Source organism: Dendrobium catenatum, unplaced genomic scaffold (assembly GCF_001605985.2).
Source record: "Dendrobium catenatum unplaced genomic scaffold, ASM160598v2 fragScaff_scaffold_1202, whole genome shotgun sequence".
In the NCBI taxonomy this organism is placed as follows: domain Eukaryota; kingdom Viridiplantae; phylum Streptophyta; class Magnoliopsida; order Asparagales; family Orchidaceae; genus Dendrobium; species Dendrobium catenatum.
Genome location: NW_021319664.1, coordinates 503,465 through 524,234, shown reverse-complemented (window position 1 = coordinate 524,234; position 20,770 = coordinate 503,465). Strand labels below are relative to the sequence as shown.

At 33.4% G+C, this 20,770-nt stretch overlaps 1 protein-coding gene across 1 annotated transcript; it reads right to left on the bottom strand.

Moving 5' to 3' along the window:
- Nucleotides 1–1,141: 1,141 nt before the first annotated feature.
- On the bottom strand, nt 1,142–13,525 carry LOC110106172 (mediator of RNA polymerase II transcription subunit 20a). The gene is made up of 5 exons (XM_020835949.2): nt 13,393–13,525; nt 13,006–13,106; nt 12,564–12,885; nt 8,392–8,481; nt 1,142–1,531 (listed from the first exon to the last, which is right to left on the bottom strand). The coding sequence occupies exons 2-5, from the start codon at nt 13,017–13,019 to the stop codon at nt 1,307–1,309; spliced, it is 651 nt and encodes a 216-aa protein (XP_020691608.1). The 5' UTR covers nt 13,020–13,106; nt 13,393–13,525; the 3' UTR covers nt 1,142–1,306.
- Nucleotides 13,526–20,770: the final 7,245 nt, after the last annotated feature.

The window sequence follows — 20,770 nt, the reverse complement described above, 5'->3', positions numbered from 1 at the left end:
CTCTATACAAATGTGTTGTGTAATATACTCTAGAGTATTCTTAGGAATGGATGGACTATAAATAAGACCCCCTTATTGGGTTGAATCTTTGTCCGTTTGTTATAAACGTGAGCTGGTCTGGACCGGTTAAGCCGGTCCCTGGACTGGTTTAACATTTAACTATGATAAACTGGGCATGATATGGATAAAGAAAACAAGTAGATTAACCAGAGCCTTTATGATATGAATACGTCATGTTATAGCTAGAAGGCTCTAGAATGTGCAACTCAAGCCTAGAACCCTACAGTAGGAACTATATGGGATTCTACATATCTCTGGAATAATTTACATAGTTCTAGGATCATGCAGACTATTCAGGGAAAGTTTAAAACTCTCAAGAATATTGTAATGTAAGTGTAATATAAGAAGGAATAGTGTGAAATCTTATAAATAACTCTATACAAATGTGTTGTGTAATATATTATAGAATATTCTTATGAATGTATTGAGGGCTATAAATAACAACCCCCTTGGCAGACTTTCATTTGTATCCATCCACAGATTTTCAAACTCTCTACTAAAGTAAAGTTTCCTTTCTGAATAAAAAATTTACTTTCCTTTCAACCTTCCTCCAAGAGTCTAAGCATTCTTACCCCACGTTGTTGAAAGTTAGACTTAGCATTAATTTTTGTGTGCTAAAGCTGCACTGATGACTTATATAAAGTCAATCAATTGTAGTAATTCCATTGTTGGGAATATTCTCCATGACCCTAGAACAATGTAGATTATTCCAGAGACATGTATATACATGCAGAACCCCTTAAACTTTCATAGTCTTCTAAGGGCTTCAAGTGCCTGGAGGGTTTCGGGCTTGAGTAGCACATTTCAAAGCATTCTATAACATGATGTGTCCATGTCTTGAGAGCTCTGGTTAATCTTCTTTCTTCCTTTAGCCATATCGTGCCCAGTTTATCATGACTAACCTCATGAAGTTTTAGCAAAGCAAGACATTCAGCTATCAATGAAGAGATCTTGAATTCGAAGTTTGCATTTATGATGTATTCGTGAGTTTGCCTTTAATTAACATAATAAAAAACTAGACAAAAAAAAAATTACCAGCACATTATTTTGATTCATGTCCACTCAACACAATATACAAAAATTGAAGTAAAAAAATATTTCACTCATTTTATTAATCAAACAGAGGGTGAAAAGTAATTTCAATCCAATATCCATTCATCAATTTCATTTCCTCTCTTTCAAGCCAAAACAAAGCCTAAGAGAATAAGCCCAAGTTCATATAAAATGTTCCCAAGAAATCGTTTTACTAGCATCTTACAGCAGCAATCAACTGAGCCATGCAAGTTGCGTACTGAACCGCAGTGTGATGAGAAGTATAGCGATCTTGAAGGCCATAATCAGCAAAGTTCGATTCAATGTGCATGAAATGGCCGGGCAAAGACTTTTTGGAAATGGTTTCCTGCCAAATGTCAAAGAATTCTTCGAGAACTTGCCTAGATTTGTCGATGGAGGAAAGAGGAATGTACTCTACCTGCAAAATAATATATCTGCATCAAGAATAAAGTATTATAATGAATAATTCATAATATTGCTTGAATCGTTTCAAATAAATCAAAATCTGTGAAACCTTCCTTGTCAGGGCATCCCAACTTATGGGGCTGTTTGGTTTATTTAAAAAGGAAATGCTGAGTAAAATTTAATATGAGATCTTACATAGCAATAAGACAAAAGCCTAGTACAAAGTCACAAATCAAAACATTACATCAAATTTTAAGCTTATCATCATACACAACTCTCCAAGCAAAGAGCAAGACCGGCCCCTCTTCCCTCCAAAATCTTTCAGGAATAAATAGAAAGTTTTGAATTAAGCCCATAATACCATGGCCAATAACACCAAGCAAGGCAAAAATATGAAAGATTGCAATCTCTCAAAATCAATCCATCTTCTAATTTTGGCTTTAATCGAATTTCCCTCTTTATGGAAGCTTGTAATTGTAATTTCGATCCTTAAAATACCCCATGCTTGTCTTCTCGAGATTCATTGATGAAATTATATTAGGCTTGCGTAAATCCATATGTAAAGACTTGATGGTTTCTTTGCTTAGTGGTTGATCCCCAAGAGCATTGGTGAGTCCTTCATACCACCTCCATTTCTTTCTCCTCTCGTCCAACACAACTCCCCTCTAATTTAACTGGGCTTAGCCAACTCCTGAAGCCTAGCCTACCAAATCTTCACAATAGATTTGAGCGTATCTTTTTGCTTTACTGAAGAAATATTCATAATTCACCATATGCAAGTCTATATCTCAACCGTAATAGGTTCATGTGATGTCTAAAATATTTAACATGGATAAATCTCAAACAATAACGAGAGTTCAGTTTGACAAACTAAAAATTGTGCAAATAAAGTGTTGAATGTGATTATTAATAAAGGTCAAAAATAAAATATAATCCAACTCATTGGTTGATGGTTTATCATATAAAATCAATTCAAATACATTAAAAACCGGACTTTTTTTTTTCTTTTTTTTTTTGTTGGGGGTTTTTTTAGTTTTTTTTTTTTTTGGGGGGGGGGGGGGGATTTCTAACTTAAAAATATTCATCCCAATTCGTTGTAATACTTTACATGGTCACATTTTTCTAGCAGTCAATTTCTCGATGATTTCTACAAGAAAACTTTCAAAACCTAAACAGACCATTGTATTAAAACTTCGACTGAATTTCAAATATCTCTTGTTCTTAGTTATAGACTTACCATTGTCATTGCTACCAATAAGTTTCCTACGAATATTTGCTCCCAAGTGAATACACTATAATAAATATCAAGGGAAGAAAATGATAATGAAAACTTAAAATTTATATTTATTAAATTCCATTAATTGTTTTTTTTTAAGGAATTGGCAACGCCATATATATCTTTATTTATTCAAATAAAATGCTTACATTCTGAATAAATAACTATTTAAAGAAAAATAATTTAATTAGTTTTTTGTGATGAATTATGTAATTTTAGATTCAACCAGATGAATTGAGTTTTTTAGATTTGGTTATAATGCATTCAAAGTCCCAGAGGTTTAAGACAAGCTTCATAATGATCCACATTTTTAAAAACCCTAAATTTGTCCCTAGTACTGCCTCGTATCTCACTTAGGTAATAATTCAGTTGTAGCTATTAGTCTTCAAAGTGGCCCCTACAACTTAACGTTCGTTTTAATCTAGCCATTTTTAAGTAGACTGACGAGATTGAGCATCAAAGCCCTACATGGGATCCTGGTTGGATATCCATGCTTTACTCGGACAAGCTTCGCCCACCCACACCCACCCATGGTGACTTTTGGGATGTTGTACCCACCTATACCCACCCACTTTCCATACTTATAGAATGCAGTCTGCCACGAACTGATAGCCTTGAGGCTTGTTGCCCTTTGCTCTGATTGCAAACTTTCATGCCGCATATCAGAATTTACGGTAGCGTGGTTAAGTGTTGCACACTACGTAGTAAGGATTGCAGTAATATAAGATATACAGTGATTAGCAATGCAAATTGATTTATCCCCCGATATTGAGTACCCAACCATATCCACCCACAAGCCAATGGGCATACCCATACCCACCCATACTCATTGGGTATGGGTGGGTACATGAGTAGGTGTGGGTATAGATACCCAATGTAGGGCTCAGTTGAGCATGTGAGCGTTTGTTCAAAATTGAATGTTTTAATTTACAAAAATGCCTTCATGTCCTACGAAAGTGTTGTTTTCCTACTTATTCACTTCAAAGTCATTAAGCATTGAATATTCCGCACAAGTTCCTAATTTTGCTCTCAATTTATTCCAACAACGAAGACCAAAACAACATGGGTAAGCTTCTCTCCACCTTCAACTTTGAGGTTTAGGAACAGGCTTTGCAAGCGCAACCAACGTTTGGTAGTCAAAAGATCAGATTCTACTAAAAATCATGACAAGCTTTATTTTAAATTCGCCTGATATCACTTTAAGAAATCAACCCAACTTCTGATGACTCCAACTACATTCAACTTGCAAAGAATACATAAAAGCGTAATCACATTTTGGAGAAATAAAGCTGAAGTAAATCACTTGAAGATGACACTAGCTAATATACAATCGGAATTGTATCTGCCACAAAGGAATGTATTTGTCATATAGATGAATTTATCTCATTAAAATTCTCTTTTTCTAAACTGTGTGCTTCATAGGAAGCTTCATTGTTATAACATGTTTTAAGACAATCATGAAATAATTAAAGTTTGAACTTATTTGTCATCCCGAAAATTTTACATTGAAACTACAACAAATACAAATTCCTTGAGAGTCAATTCATAATTGAAGAAAAGATTTACAAGACACTGACGCTCCAACTTGAAAACATCTAAACCGAAATAAACACTGCCACTCCACCTCAAACAGAAACAAACATATAATTCTCAGGTATATATCAACCCAGAAAACATTTGAAGTTTTCTCTACCACTGAGCTTTTTGCCAATTCACTGTCAATACTCATTGAGAACTAATCTAAAGTTGCGCATTATTTTGTCACACTATGAGAAGATTTCATTTAAGTTTCTAATCAATTCCATCTCAGGCTTGGTTTTGTGGTCGCAGTTCATTTCTAAGCCCTACTTCTGATACTTATACAGACATATTTTGAGTTATGCCTCTTACATCTGGAATTGCCTGCATAATTCCATCATATGCTTTCACATAAATTTCTATATTAAATTAGAAAAATATCGTTTTGGTTACAATGAACTCCACAAATATCCCAAATCCCCTTCTAACAAACTTGCATTTGCCCAGATAAATACACTTAAAAAACGTGTATGTTTAAGCTTCTTTATTTTGAAAGTTATTCTAACCTTAAAAATTGATGCACATATCTTCCAATTACATCCTTAAAAGTCGGCATTTTTGGTTGTACCTTTTGGTGTCATTTTTTAACTTCTTATTGAAATTACCCCATGCAAATAACATCTTCATAAAACCTCTTATATGGCACAGACTTACAAACAACCGGCCAACCTTCAATACAATATTTTCATCAATGTCTTGATACGGAATCTCATTCAAAGCTGTCTTCCGACTCTTCCCCTTCTTTGAAGCCCTCCACCGATAGCTCTATCATGAAGTATATGCTCCATATGTATGTATACATGTAATAAGTCATCATCCCAAAGCCTACCAAAGTCCTGGTTGATATGCTAATATGGGTAAGGAGTATTGTCATAACGATGTAACTCAAAATCATCTAAGCTGGCACTGACTGGCTCTTCATTAACTACATAATTAGCATCTTCATTGTCATTTCCTTCAACTTTAGCATATGATACACAGTCATAACCTCACCCTTAGATGAGCTACCTGAAATAGAGCCTCTTCTTATAAGCATGCAACAATGTCGTCCTAATCGGACTTGACAAACATTCAACAAGCATTTCATCGCATGCTTTTCCGCCCTCTTTTCGTCTGTGTTCATTGACATTATGCCCTTCAAGCTCTCCACGTTTATACACTTCATCACACTTGTAAAGACTGCTATCATTCCATCAAAACTTAATATGTAACATATTTAACACATCAATATCAGTGCAATTGCACTAGCCCATTGAAATATAAGCAATGTACAGAAAATATTGATACCAGGCTTCGCATTGTCATACAATTTCTTAGCCATTGATGAAATGATATCTTCAAACTCAAGTATAGAGTACCTATCAACATATATGTTCTTTACTATTTCTACAACTCCCTTGTTATGACAGTGAAAGGAATCATATTCAGTAGCCATAATTACAAACTTACAAGAAACCTCATACAACCATAATTAGAATGTAGTTTGTTCATTAAAATAGGAATTTCAAATGACGTTGGACCTTAAAAGCATTGTTGATCATGAAAAGCATATCAAAGAATTGGATTACAAAACTTCAACAATTTGTTAAACCCATACCAAGACCATGGATGTTCCTAAAAAAAAAAAACGGAAAACAACAACAACTACTTCATAAAAAATGATATATTCAAGGAAAAACACTAGATTCATCGCTAAAGAAGAAAATGGTAGATTTTTTAAGGAAAAAGTATATTTTTTAAGGATAAAATCTCTTTTATATATTTTATGGTGGGCACAAGGCTAATTATAAGATTTTAAAAAGATTGGTTGAAAGGGACAAATCCTTAATACAACAGCCAAATGGAAATTCGTGCATGCTATTTTTTCAAGAAATGACCAATAATATGAGTAGAGATCGAATCCATGACCTTATGGATGAGATCTAGCGTATGAACCACTATATCAAGTTCTGATTCATGAGTGTGCTGTTTCATATGCAAGCCCTTTGCTCCATAAAAAGATTTGAAAGAACAAAACTACTTGTGAAGACTCTTAAGATGTAGGCAAATTTATATTCCTTCACATATATTAAAGGATCAAATGCACGCTTATTCCAATATTCAAACCACCTTCATTTTTCCCCAGCAGAGCACTAAAAGTTCGGCATTCCCGCCGAAGATGATCAATTGCAAAGCGTAGCATGAAACTCCAACCATAGTCTTTGTTGCTTTCATCTAAGTTATTATATGTGAAGGATATTTTAGGGATCAAAAGAGCTTCTAATGATTCTTTCATACCGATTTGAAGCACAAAATCGACCTTAGGCACACAAATATATGGGGAAAAAATGTGAAGCAAACCCACAATTTTGGGGACCCGTGTTATACATCTTTAGATTTTCTTGAATAACTATATGGGTGTGTTGAAGCATTTTTTTCTTGATAAGCTTCATTTTATGAAGTCAAGGGAACAATAATAAAAAAAACAAATCAATGTCAATTTGTTTATTTGTTAAAGAGATAATATCAAAAAACAATGTTTTAGGATTTATATTATTAATTTACTTAAATAGATTTAATATCTTCAACTTGATCAATTGCAAAATCAAATTTATATTATTGCTCAATTATAAGTTCATGTTTATAAACATGCTTTGGTGCAATTCAAATTTAATAAATCCACATGTAGAGTTGTAGCATAATTAAATCATTCTTTGCATCTAATTATGATAAAATTAATATTCATGAACTATAGTTTCCTTGATAGGATCAACTTTGACCGTTCATGATTTTGGTGCTAATGTGTGTTTAATAGAATTTAAATGATGTAGAATATTTTTTCATAAATATTAATAAAAAGTACAATAATCTTAAAATGAGGATAATTGCTTAAATAAGATGAATGAAATAATTTAATTAACAAGAACATCTCTTGTATATTATTATAGGTGACTAGCTAAGGGAAGCGGCATTTAAAAATTAAATGATGAGCTAAAAGTTAAAGTGGGTGATTATATTTCTATTATATAATAGTTGCGGTTCTTTTTTATGATTTAATGCATTGACTGCTATAGCCCTTTTGATATGTACAATTGACAATGTTAATATTTCTAAAATTTCTTCCTTTTACTTGCATGATTACTATCATATTGTGATAAACATTAAATGTAAAAGCATCTAAGTAAAACTCAAGATGCATGAATATAAATATAAATATATAAGTCAAAATGAGTGAAAGCAACTGTAGGTGTATGTTGAAATGAAGGAGTTCACTTTATGGCACTGACTAGAGACGTAATATACTCACACACATAAAATAAAATATAAATGTTTGAAAAATGAAATGGAAATGGTTGTGCCTTACACGATACAAATTTTTAGTTGAAGCTACAATGACTGATGTTTTATAAAAAAAATATGCTATGATAAATTTCTTACAAAATATTCGCTTACTGTACTTGCAACTGATTGAAATTATACTTGTTTAAACTTCTTTTAATGAAATCTTAAATATTGCTTATATTGACCTACATGCATTTTTCTTTCTAGTTTTTAAAATTGCTATATTATTGAACTGTATTTAGACACTGAGTTGTTGTGTGACTCAACCAATTAGAAAATTTTCATGTTTTAGGAAAGGCTCATCTAAATTAACTTAAGTGGTAGAGGAGGATTTATATACAAGAGAGGAGGAGTGAGTGATAATTAATATTTAAAGTTTATATGTATTTGGTTTAGTTATTTTTTGAAATGTATGAAATAGAATTGAATAGTGTATGATTTGAATATGAACAAAACATTATTGTTTAGTAGCTTTTTATAATTTGGAAGATGTTTCTATTAGATTACATATAATATTAATTGAATTTAGCCAAACATCGAGGGAACAACAACCCTCGATGTTTTTCATTTAGCCTTGAAACCAACAATTACAGTTTTCCCAAAAATCCTTATTATTAATAATTCAAAAAGAATCTAGTCTAGAAACAAGTTGATATAAATGAATAACAAATTTACCATCAAAGTTTCAAACATCATACCTCCATCATGATTCCTCTTAACGCCTCTGATGCTGAAGGAACACATTTTCCTACTCTTAATTGGAAATCACCAAGTTTATATTGAAAACCCTGCATACAAAAAGGATAAATAGAGATAAATCTTGAAATATATACGTAGGTCATTTTATGGCATCTTGGTAAAAATTGTGGCATGATAGACATCACCGGTAAGAACAATCATGCGTTATACAATCGTTGATCTTAGTTTGAAAAAAAAAACAAAGAAACAAAGCTCCTCATTGAGGCGGGCTCGTTGGGAAGACATTAATATACAAAATTCACAATAAGTATGCCCTAAAAATAAGTTAATTTCGTATGATACCGCTAAAATATTTTTTTTTTTAATTTTGCCCAGTTTTTTTTAAGAGCTAGATAAACTGGTTTGTGAACATATGCGAAAGTATAATATAAAATTTGACACACAAAAAATGCATAACCCAATGTGAAAATTTAACTATTTCAAATTAAAGATTCAAGTGTCAGTATATCCTCCCGTACTCTTCGAAGGAAAAGCAAAAAAATGTATCTACACCTTCTATTGTTCGTAGAATATGAATGATGGTTATCTACTAGCATCACTAACTCTCTTGAAAGTGAAATGCGTGTATGTGCTACTACAAATGTAGACAAACAACATAGGGAGGGAGGAGGACTTGCAGAGAATAGCAGGAAGTTGAGGGAATATTTCCATATATGCATTCTGATAAGCATGGGGTAATGTTGATGGAAGGAAGATAGCCAATAAGTTTCATCATAAGGGGGCGGACAACTTCACAAAAAAGCTAATTTATCCGACACATACGTCCAATTTATTTTTAATCGGACACATTCCGCATGTCTGACACATGTCAGAAGTCGTGTAAAATACATGTCGGATACTACACGCCTCTTTAAAGAGAAGTGTCGGTGCATCATAGAAGGAAAGTTGACGAGAATCAATTATATCAGCCCACTATCATAGGTGGACTTTTAAAGAGACCATTCATGCTAACGATAAAGCTTACCTTGATACCTCAGTTCTACTGTTAATATATCATAGCACAAGGTGCAGCACCAAATTATGCCAGACATCTATGTTCTCAAGGTGTTGGAAGGTATCATAAAAATAATTAGTATAGCATAGAGTGGCGTCTTCCTCACCACTAATTTATAGACACAAGCAAATCAACAGATACTTTCTACTTAATCTTTTGCAGAAGAAACTGTGGGGATATCACTAATAAAAAAATATGCATAAGATGCAAAACCTTCTATAAATTTATGTAACCAGAATAAAGTTGAAATAGTTTGTAATAGAATATTTTAAACATTTTAAACAACATTAAGAATAATATCATGTTTCCATCACTGTGAATTCATGATCATCACGCGGATATATCGGAATCACAGCATTCAGACCAAAAATGTTTAAAAGCAGCAAGAACTGCAAATTTTCCAGATATCATGAAATGCACTCCCTCGTATGCATCATAAAAAACAAGGAAAACTCCTAAATTCCTATGAGAAGATAGTAAATCATCAGCATATAGACCAAAAAGCATAAGCATCATTTATATGGGATAGAATCAAGTTCTTGAATCAATTGATGTCACAACTTAACTCCAAATATAAAAAAGTGTGCAGCTAAATCCAGGTATAAATCCATTGAAATCTCTCTGCAATGAATCAAGCAGCAAAATCTTGGATATATTATACATAGTTGACGTTTGGATTTAAAGTTTAAAAAAGAAAAAAAAATTCAAAATAAGAAAATCTAGAACCATCATCAAGAACTTCATCCAAAAGAAGAAACAAAAAAGTTATCAACAAACTGATTTTCCAGTTACAATTTTTGCAAGAAAGAGAAACCATTAAAAATTTTCTAGTATAGCCACTAAGAAACAAAATAACAAACTCCCATCACATAAAAGGTAAGAGCCAATTTTTTTTTTAACATGCACTAATAAACCCAGTAGTTATGCTAAATAGAGATCCAATATGAAATACTAAAAATCTTACGAATGACTTAAATACATTGATGTAGAACGGGAGGAGGTGGGGGAGATAATTTCAAAATCTGAAATTAATTGCAGATTTTGGTGGGAGAGATTTAACAATTTTGAATTTCAAACAAGAAGAATAGAAGAGGGAAGAGGTAATTAATATTTCCTAATCTTAGGCCGTAAATTAGAGATTAAATAATTAGAGAAGGGGAGAGAATGTGGGCTGGCCAATGAAGGGAAGAGGGGAGCGGCCACATTCAACGTATGTGGATATTTGCAATGAATGTTGATTGATAACTTCAAATCTGAATTAATTCCATATTTGCATCAATTGAGGATGCTTCCTAAAATAGATGTACTAATTAGAAAAGCATTTGAAATTTGTGTATGGGATTAATTAATCAATCAATTTCATAATTGATTAATTAATTAAATATTTTTTTTTTGCAAAATTAATGTAATTAATGAGGATGGATTTGAAATTCAAATTAGATTAATTTGAATTTGAAATCTTTCCAAATTAATGACATCCTAAATAAGGAAAGAGGAGTTTTAGAGAGAAGTGATATGTGGCAAGGTGGTGGCCAGCGGGTGGGTGGAGCGTTGTTGGATTTCGGCCAAGGGGAGGCAGGAGGGAGGGAGGGGCTGGTGTAGGCCGATGGTGTGGAGGTGATGGGGTGAGAAAATCGGCGCCTTGGTGGAGGGCTTGATGAGGTGGCGGTTTAGGGAAATAAGGAAAAACAAAACAAAGAAAAAAAAAAGATAGAACCGCGTGCCTCTTGGACTCTTCCGAAGACTGACGGGTGATGCGTTGCCCTTCACCAAGGGACTTTAAGCCACGAACCCGGACCCATCCTGCGGCTGGTGGAAGCTACGATTCCCTCCATAGGGATTCACTATCGTCCTCTCAAAAGAACACAAGTGCAGAACACAAATTTTTATTATAATTCCATCATATCTTATACAAGAGAAGGGACCTCTATATATAGGCCTCAAAAGAAACTAAAAGATAAATTTGCCCCTTGGGCTTACATAAGACAATACTCTTAAATAAAAAGGGTAAAAAAGGAAAATTGCAAAATTAAATCAAAATACAATTAATAAACTAAAATAAAACGAAGTGATCTCGGTTGTCGATCTTTGACTCTTCCTTTGAATATCGTCCACTGTCGAATGTCCGCATCATACATATATCACTTATATATTTAAAATCTAAACTACACAATTTAAATAAAATAACATTTTGTCAACAGAATTAAGGAAACCATCGCCCACATCGATAGGAAGTCATGATGGATCTCAAGGGGCTTCAACCTTCATCCCCCTCCTTCCCTGCTGGGACAAAGGTTCCACCATTGCCCATGTCTCATCAATTTGCTTCTCCTTCTCCAAGTAGAGTAAGGAAGACGAAGATGAGTAAGTTGTGATGGAATCTCGTGACGGGATCTTGTTGCGGAAGAATCAACGACGTATGAAGGAGAATGAGGAGACTTATGGCCTGTGAAGGGTAACAAATCTCACTGGCAAAGAAAATGATGGCGTGTGAAAGATATTGCAGAGGGCCAATTTAAGGAAAAATCATTCTGTGCGGACAACGAACGCCGTCCGCAAACTAATCAGAATGCACCACGCACCATTTTACTGTACTGCGGCTCAGTACTACTCGGTACCGTGGCTTAGTACCGCTCGGTATTGCGACATCCAGATGTAGAGCTGCGTCCGGCATCCGCACGTAATAATTTCTCAAAAATGCTATTTTTATGTTTTTTTTTTATATTTGAGTGGTATGAAATTAAAAAAAAAAAAAGAAAGTTAAGTTTATGTATTAAATAGATAAAGGTTCGAGTTTTGAGTGCTATGCATGTAAATCTCCAAAATCTTAAATGGAAATTACTTCTCGTGCAAAGGGGTCATTGTAAGTACATGAAAGACAACTCACCTTGGTCTGTTGGTTTGGAACTTAGGCTATCAACTAAGAGGTATTGGGTTTGAGTCTTGTGTATGCAATGTATTTGTGAGTATGCCTTAATTGGCCTAAATGTCCCCAAAAAAAAGTACATGAAAGAGTTCTCGGATCTCGTGCATTTCACTTAGGAGTAAGCAAGAAGGATTAATGCCTAAAAAATATACACGAATTGACGAATAGAATAAGAAGGTTCGTAGATTGACCTCAAAGTTGAGAGTAACCCTGGCCTTGTAGGATTGCAGCTTCTCCATGATAACCTGGATGGAGGCGTCCGCCTCAAGAACAATGCGGTTTGGGCGAAGGATGAAGTAGTACTTGGCAGGCTGCTCTTGGAGAGCGAGCCCGAGGAAGTCGCGTGGGTGGTCAACCGGCACCAAGGCGTCCCGCTGCATCGGCTTGTAGAATGTAAGCACCGAACGCCATCGCCCGTCCTTCTGACCCCCAATGCTCTCGACACACTGGCAAGCTTCCGTCAGAATCTGCGTGCTCAGCGTGGTTCCTGGCTTCGGCTGCCAGTGCATCAACCTGCCAGTCCATAATCGAAAACCTAGACTTTAGAATCTTTGGGGAGTACGTGTGGAGGCAGAGAGAGAGAGAGAGAGAGAGAGAGAGAGAGAGAGAGAGTAAGGGCATTCTTTGCTTTACCATTTTACCGTCATCACGAATTTGATAGATGATGCAAAACCCTAGCCGTGGATCTTCGCCTGATAGAAAAGGCTTTGGGTTTCTGTCCGCCGTCCCGATCACTGCATTTTGTACCAATGCAGAACGAAAGAGACGAAATTTTGTTTCAGGGATGTGCAGAATTTATGTTAAATCTTATCAAATACCCAAAAAAAAATAAAAACGTCGGGCTGTTTGCCAACAGGATTTATGCAGGATTTGAGCAGGATTTATGCTAAATCCTGTCAAACGGAATAGATCCTCCGTTTCTCTCTTTTTGCCGTAAATCCTGGATTTACTAAATCCTGTAGTTCGGCGGATTTACATGATTTGACCGAGGAAGCGCGCGAAAGGGATAAAGATGGTTACCTTCGCAGCGAGCCAGCTCCCGTCGTGACGCCCGATCCGATGTCGTCGAAGGAGGCGAACTTTAGCGTCTCTTTCAATACACTACTTCCATATTTCACTTCAGGAGCAAGGCCACTTCACGAGCAAGGATAAGTAATTTAATAAATAATATTATAATTAGTAACTAAATTATTCAATAATTAAACTAATTTTAATTAAATTATTTATCATTATAGCTTGCTAAATATAATTAAATTTAAATTAATAAGTAATATTTACTTAACAAGCAATTAAATTCATAACGCATTAAATTTAATTTTCAGATGAACTAATAGCCCCTTCACGTCAAATTAAATCATCATTTTTCATTTTTTAAGTAAATCTCAATTTTAGTAAATCCTAGCGGGGTTACAAGATTTGGCCAAAGAAGCGTACCAGAGATGAGAAAGATGATTACCTTCGCATCAAACGAGCTCCCATCATTACTTTTGATCCAACAGGAAGAACGTTGTTGAACTATCGTGACTTCCAATCCGACAAGAAGGGAACATCGTCGAAGGAGGCAAATAAGCTTTTAATGACTCATTTAAAACTCTACCTCACGTGAATTAGGCGAAGTGGAACAACAACGAAAAAATGAAGGACAGGAAAAGCAAAACTCTAGACATGCCTTAGGCTATCATAAAAGAAGATAAATTATTTAAATAGCCTTAATGGCAGCTTGAGTTATATTAAGGCATTGGAGGGATAGTATAGGCCATGGAGATTTTTTTAAAAGCCCAGTCAAATTGTTAAGAATAATGATACATATCACATATAATGAGAGATATCACATTTTATCACTTTTAAGAGGGAGAAATATATCAAACTCCAAACCATTGACAATAGAAATAGATTAGAGGTCAATTACAATGATCATAACACTTTTCGTAACACAAGCGACAATTGAATAAGACCTGAAAGCCTTCTTGCTCTTCTCTCTCTCCTCTCCTCCTCTCTCCCTTCTCTTCTCCTCCTCCTTTCCTTACTTCTCCAACGAGGCAATGAAATGAGAGAAGAATAGCTTAATGTTAGGTGATAAAAACTCATTTTAGTGCCCAACGCCCCAACCCTCTTATATTGCATGTCAATCATAAAGTTACTGTAGAACATAGCCTTTAATGCTACGACAATAGTTCCTATCATTATTTCGCTTTTAGCATCGTTGCGCTCACAAGCATAACACCAGAGCACTACATTCAAAAAAAATTTTACTTTTTAATTAAAGATTATTTTTTAAAATTTAGGATTGTTCCATCAAATTAGGTAAAGTATGGCTAAGTAAACCAATTGGCCTGCCTAATGTTCAACTGAGGCTATTCATATATGGTTGACCTATTAACATATACTAAGGCTTTGAGATAAATCAAATTAATTAATCTGGTAGATTTGACTCTATATGGTCAAATAGATCACTTTGGGATAAATTAGGTTAGAATGTCTAATCAAACTCTATCAAAGGTTTATTAGATTAATTACAAATGATATATTAGGATTTCTTCAATTCAAATGTATGGATTCAATTCGTCTTATACAGTCCTGCTAGGGTTTAAAAGGATCTAGCCTATGGCTTAGTTATTTAAACTCTATGAAAAATATTTGGTGTCATAATTGAATCCAATAGGACACATAGATATATAAGTCATATCGTGTTGATTTGTGATAGACTAGCCTAAGATCTAAGTTTTGGGGGCTTTTTAGATCTTTATCTAATCATATCACATAACTTCTAATTAACCTCAATAAACAAAATAAAATTTAACTCATTTATAATTTTTCTTTCATGGAGAAAAAAGATTCATGTAGCAAACCCCACGTAGTGGGATAAAGGCTTGTTGTTGTTGTTGTTGTTGTTGTTGTTTGGGATAACTCCTGATGCTTAGCACATATTAAATATTCAAAAATACAGGCTCTAATGATTCCTTGAGCATTTAACATCACAATAAAACTTCTTTTGTCTTTAGCATAAGAATAAAACTTCCTATGCATAGCAGATCACCTTATAATCATATATTTCAAGCATTGGGATAACTCCTGATACTTAGCACATATTAAATATTCAAAAATACAGGCTCTAATGATTCCTTGAGCATTTAACATCACAATAAAACTTCTTTTGTCTTTAGCATAAGAATAAAACTTCCTCTACATAGCAGATCACCTTATAATCATATATTTCAAGCATAAAAGCATATATAGCATTACATTGCAATAAAGAAGTGTAATAAACCAAATTTGAAATTTTCCACAGAAGCTTTATCAGTAAGCAACATAATTACCAGCTGAATTTAATTGTTTTAGAATATCATTAAGTTACCAAAGATTGTTCAGAACATTATTTGGAATCCTTAATTGTACTACATTATTTTCCGGAATCAAAATTATTTTTTAGTTAAATAAAAAGGAGCGTTGTTTGAACTACCCAACAAAATTTGTTAGAAAAATACACAAATGTCCAAAATTATCATATCTACAACATATAAAAAGTTATACAATGAAAATTTGGTGGGTACAAAGTTATCCCAATTTTCTTTAATGAAATAATAAATTAAATTAAAAATATCTAATATTTTTAAAATTGAGATAAACATAATATAACCTATCTCAATAGCAAAAAAGATCGGAGTCACTCAAATCCTAGCTTTTTCTCACTATATTTCTCCCCTCTCTCTCTCTAGCCAGTTGTCCAAAGAAATTAAATCAGTTTTAAAGTAGTTAAATTGTAATTTATTAAAAAAATAAGCCCAACACCATGACGTCCAATCCCGCGCTATAGTGCCCCCCTTAAGAGCGCACTGCCCCAACATAGTCTCTAGTGTCGCAACACCCAAATTAATTTGGCCAAAATACAAAGATCTTATAGCATTAAGATCTCTGTGTTTAAGGTGAAATATATTTAAAGAGAGAGTATATATGATTTGAATTTAAATGATTAAATGATTCATCCAATGATCTTTTCTAAACTCCAATAGGGATCCCATAGTCATCCTATGGTTAAATCTCAATCAACTTAGGCCAGAGGTTGAGGTAGGATTTCTAGTTAGGCCATTTGAACCTAGATTAAACATATGGTAGGATATATTTGTTAAAACCTTAGGATTTCAAAGAAATCAATATAAATAGTTTAATATTGAATTCTCTCATTTACCCATCTATTTATGTTCAAAATATCTCAAATTACAAAGCTTGATTAGGCCCCTAACAATTAGGGTATGTGACATTATTCATTACCAAAATCCGTCTTTGTAAAATCCTATTATACTATGCAAAAAACTCATAAATAACTTTACGAAGACTTGTAAAGATTAGCAGAGGTCTACTACAATAAATTTTTCTGCTTCTCATGTCACTATATCTTTATGGAGCACGTGAAGGATTTCGTGGCTATCTATTAGCTTTTCAGAGGCCTATAGGGTTTGCAAAGACTCTTAAAGTCTATTTCATATTTTTATTTCTCATAAAATAGCTAAGGGTTAATTTTTGAAAACTAAGTTTACTCAATTAGTATGACCTTATGCAACATTTGAAATTTAATTTGTCTTTAAAAAAATGATTGCTTTACTTTATAGTGTGATACCTAATTTTATCTATGTAAGATAGTTTCTTCCTAATTTGCTTGATTTCCTTTTATACATTCCATATATACATTCATACACTTAATTGACATTATACATTTTTCTAGTCAAATAATTCCATCTTCATATGTTTAAGATGCGATGATTTAATTATTTTTTGCACAAACTCGATTGAAATAATCATTCCAAATTCCTTAGTGTATTTGTGATCTAAAAAATTAGAACTCTCGAGCTCATTATAGTATCTTGGTATAGTTCTACTTGGTAAAATTTTTATAATATTCTCTAAATATTTGTTTGCTTTGATTTTTTTAATACAAACAAAGTGCTTTAAAATAGATGTTAAAATATGTTTTTAATGATTTTAGTATTCAGATAAATATTCAAAAAAGATCAATAATAGTAGTACAATTCCTTTAAATTTTTATTAAAGCTAGCATATTTGGCCTAGGATATTCAAGATTTTTTCTAAACTAAACAATCTTCACCACTTCATCTATAATGTTGTACTCTATATATAACAATTTTTTTTCGAGTTTAATGAATATTATAGATATGAAAATAAGAGGCCATTTATTTAAGTAAAATTCATTAAAAATTTGATACATATAAGTGTAAGTGGATTTTTTAGGACTATATATCATGTCACTTTTATAAATTCTTTTCACCAAAGTGTTCTAGACATGATGTATTATTTTATAGTTATTTTTTAAATAATTTAGAGCTTTGGATTTAACGTTATAAAAGAATTTATATGAATTTTACATTAAAAACTAAAAAATTCATATAATTATACATAAGCCCTTAGCCTTATTTTATTGTAAATTATATCAAATCCTATTAAGTATTAACTTATCTCATTTTCCATGCATTTCTTTATTTTAAAAAAAAAAAGAGCTTAGAGAGAGAACGGGGGAGGAAATGTGAGAATTTAGAGAGAGATTCAATTTAGGACTTCGAGCCATATTCGTTTGTTCAGCCAACTGAAAAAATTGTTTAACTTGAGATAGACTATTTTTAACCTACATAAAATTTTAATAAATTTGTTTTTTTTTTATATGAAATTTGTTATATTTAAATTTGTTTGGAAGGATTGTAATCGGTGGGCGACGTAAGTCGGAAGGACCATAGTCGGCAGGCGACGAAGGTCGGAAGGACTGTAGTTGGTGGGCAACGTAAGTCAGAAGGACCGTAGTCGGCGGGTGACGGAGGTCAGAAGGACTTTAGTCGATTGGTGATGTAAGTTAGAAGGACTATAGTAGGTGGACGATGGAGGTCAGAAGGACTGTAGTCGGCGGATGATGTAAGTCAGAAGGATCGTAGTCGGTGGACGACAAAGGTCAGAAGAACTGTAGTTGGCAGGTGACGCAATTCTGAAGGACCGTAGTCAGTGGGCGACGGAGGTCAGAAGGATTGTAGTCAGCGGGCGACGTAAGTCAAAAAGATTGTAGAAGACGGGCGATGGAGGTCAGAATGACTGTTGTCTGATGACGAACGTCAGAAGGATGGCGTCAGGTAGGAATCATGTAATGGATAGAAATCCAGCATCATATAGATATCCGATAAAAATTCGACAATAGACAGAAGTCTGACGTCAGGTAGAAACTTAGCAACGAGCGGAGGTTCGGTGTCGGGTAGAAGTCCGATGTCAGTTGATGACCAATGAGAACTTTGGCGTTAGATGGATTCGGGCAGAACTCCGATGTCACTTGGAGTTCATGTGAAACTTAGGCGTCACTTTGGAAGTCGGGCGGAATTCCAGCGTCACTTGGAAAGTCGGGCGGAATTCCGACATTATTTGGAAGTCGGGCAAAATTTTGGCATCACTTGGGCAGAATTTCGACAACGGTGGTCGAGGAGGAGTTTCTTCCCTCATATCAGTCTTCTCTTTTCTTCTTGCTTGGCCCCCCTCTCAAAAGAAATGAGGAGTTTATTTATAGATTTTTGGAGTGGCATGACCCGTAAATAAGTGAGAGAGCATAGACAAATGTGGAGTGGTTTGGATGGATGACTGATATTGAATCCTTTGATTGTGGACCGTTTGTCAGAGATTTGAAGGTCTTAATAATATCAAAATTCGGCAATCGTGGGCTCGTTAATTTGTCTCATCGAGCCGCTCGATTTGACTATAAGCATGTCATATTTGGAAACTGTTTGGTAATCCAAATTATGGATTGAACCTTCCAAATGTGCTTCGGGTCTTCGATTTGGACTCATTTGGGCTCGGATTGAGTTGAATTTGGTGTCGTTGGGTTCTTATTTTCAAGACGTTCAGTTTGACTGTAAGTTATCTTAAATCGGAGTTCAGATGATCCCATATTTAATTTTTGAAGTTTCCAACTTGATTTTTGCCTCAAGATTCGTGTCCAATCAAGATAATTTTTTAATAACATATAAAGTATAATAATAAATTTGTAAATTTTATAAATTCTCATAATTGCTAATTATTATATATTGTTATGTAGTGATATACATTTCTTCTGTTCATTTAAATCCTAATTCATCTGTATTTAAGTATCATAAAATATTTGTGAAAGTAAATATTGTATGATTTATAGATTGTTGCGGATGATTATATATACATATTTATTGAGAGATTTAAGAGTCTAAATAAATGAATTATGCTATGAACAAGGAGATATATATAATGACCTAAATGATGTGTTGAATGAAAATACAAGTATAGGGTGGTATAAGGGTCTGTTATTATATATATGAAGTATTTGGGAGGTATAAGGGCCTGATAAAAAAAATAATGTGATGTATTTTAAAGTGATATTATATTTAAGTTATCTTTCACGTTATAAATGCATATAAAAGATAAACTATATATTATAAGCTATCACTATATTCAATATTACAATTGTGAGCATTATTGTATAAGGCTATAAGCTTCCAAAATTATAACATACTTTATTATTTCTAACATGGAGATAGAATAGCAAACTTATTTGCTTTTTTTTTTTTGTAAATTAAAAATTTTGGTAGGTTTCAAATATCTTATGATGCTCATTCCTATTTTATTTTGTATGTGTTAATTTTAAGATAGAGAAAGAGAAAGAAACAAATTGAGTAGAGATAGAGATGATATGTTTGTGTTTATAAGTACATCTTTTGTTAGCTCACATATATTTTTTGTAATTATTATAAAGATTTAATTATAATTAAATTATTTTTATAATAAGTAAACTTTTTTTATATATTATTGAAATATGATTAATTAAATAAAATATTAAAATAGTGTTGAAGCCAAAATACAACATAAAATTTTCTCGACTTATTCTGCCAAACGTCTAACCTCGTTTAAGATATAACATCATTTATAAAACTGCCCAACCAGACGCGTCCTGAGTTCCAAAGGAAGACCGCGGAAAACAAAAATAGAAACTTCTCCGGCGTCGATCATGGCGTCAGAGTTGCCGGCCTCCGACCGCACACATATATGCATAATTATTATATGTTTTCATGTAGTATTTCAGATTATGTGCATTTTGGGTGTTTTGACAAATTTCTAAATTTTGATAAAAATTTACTTGTAGTATCGAAATCATTATTATATTTAGTTGTGTTTTATGCTTCAATTATATTGAGTTGAGTATTGTTACATCCTGAAGTATTCGCGGCGATAGAGAAATATAATATTTAACGTCTTAACTTTGTATAAAAATCCGGCATGTAGTCAGATAAGAGAGATGGTGTAGCATTTATGAGACACCAAGATTTTTACGTGGAAAACCCTTGAAAATGGGGGAAAAACCATAGGGCCTGGCCCAGTTTGAATAAAT

Coding starts and splice junctions, on each gene's coding strand:
- LOC110106172 (XM_020835949.2), bottom strand. Junction 8,482..12,563: donor GGGTTACTCTCAACTTTGAG/GTCAATCTACGA, acceptor TTTTGTATGCAG/GGTTTTCAATATAAACTTGG. Junction 1,532..8,391: donor TAAGAGGAATCATGATGGAG/GTATGATGTTTG, acceptor ATTATTTTGCAG/GTAGAGTACATTCCTCTTTC.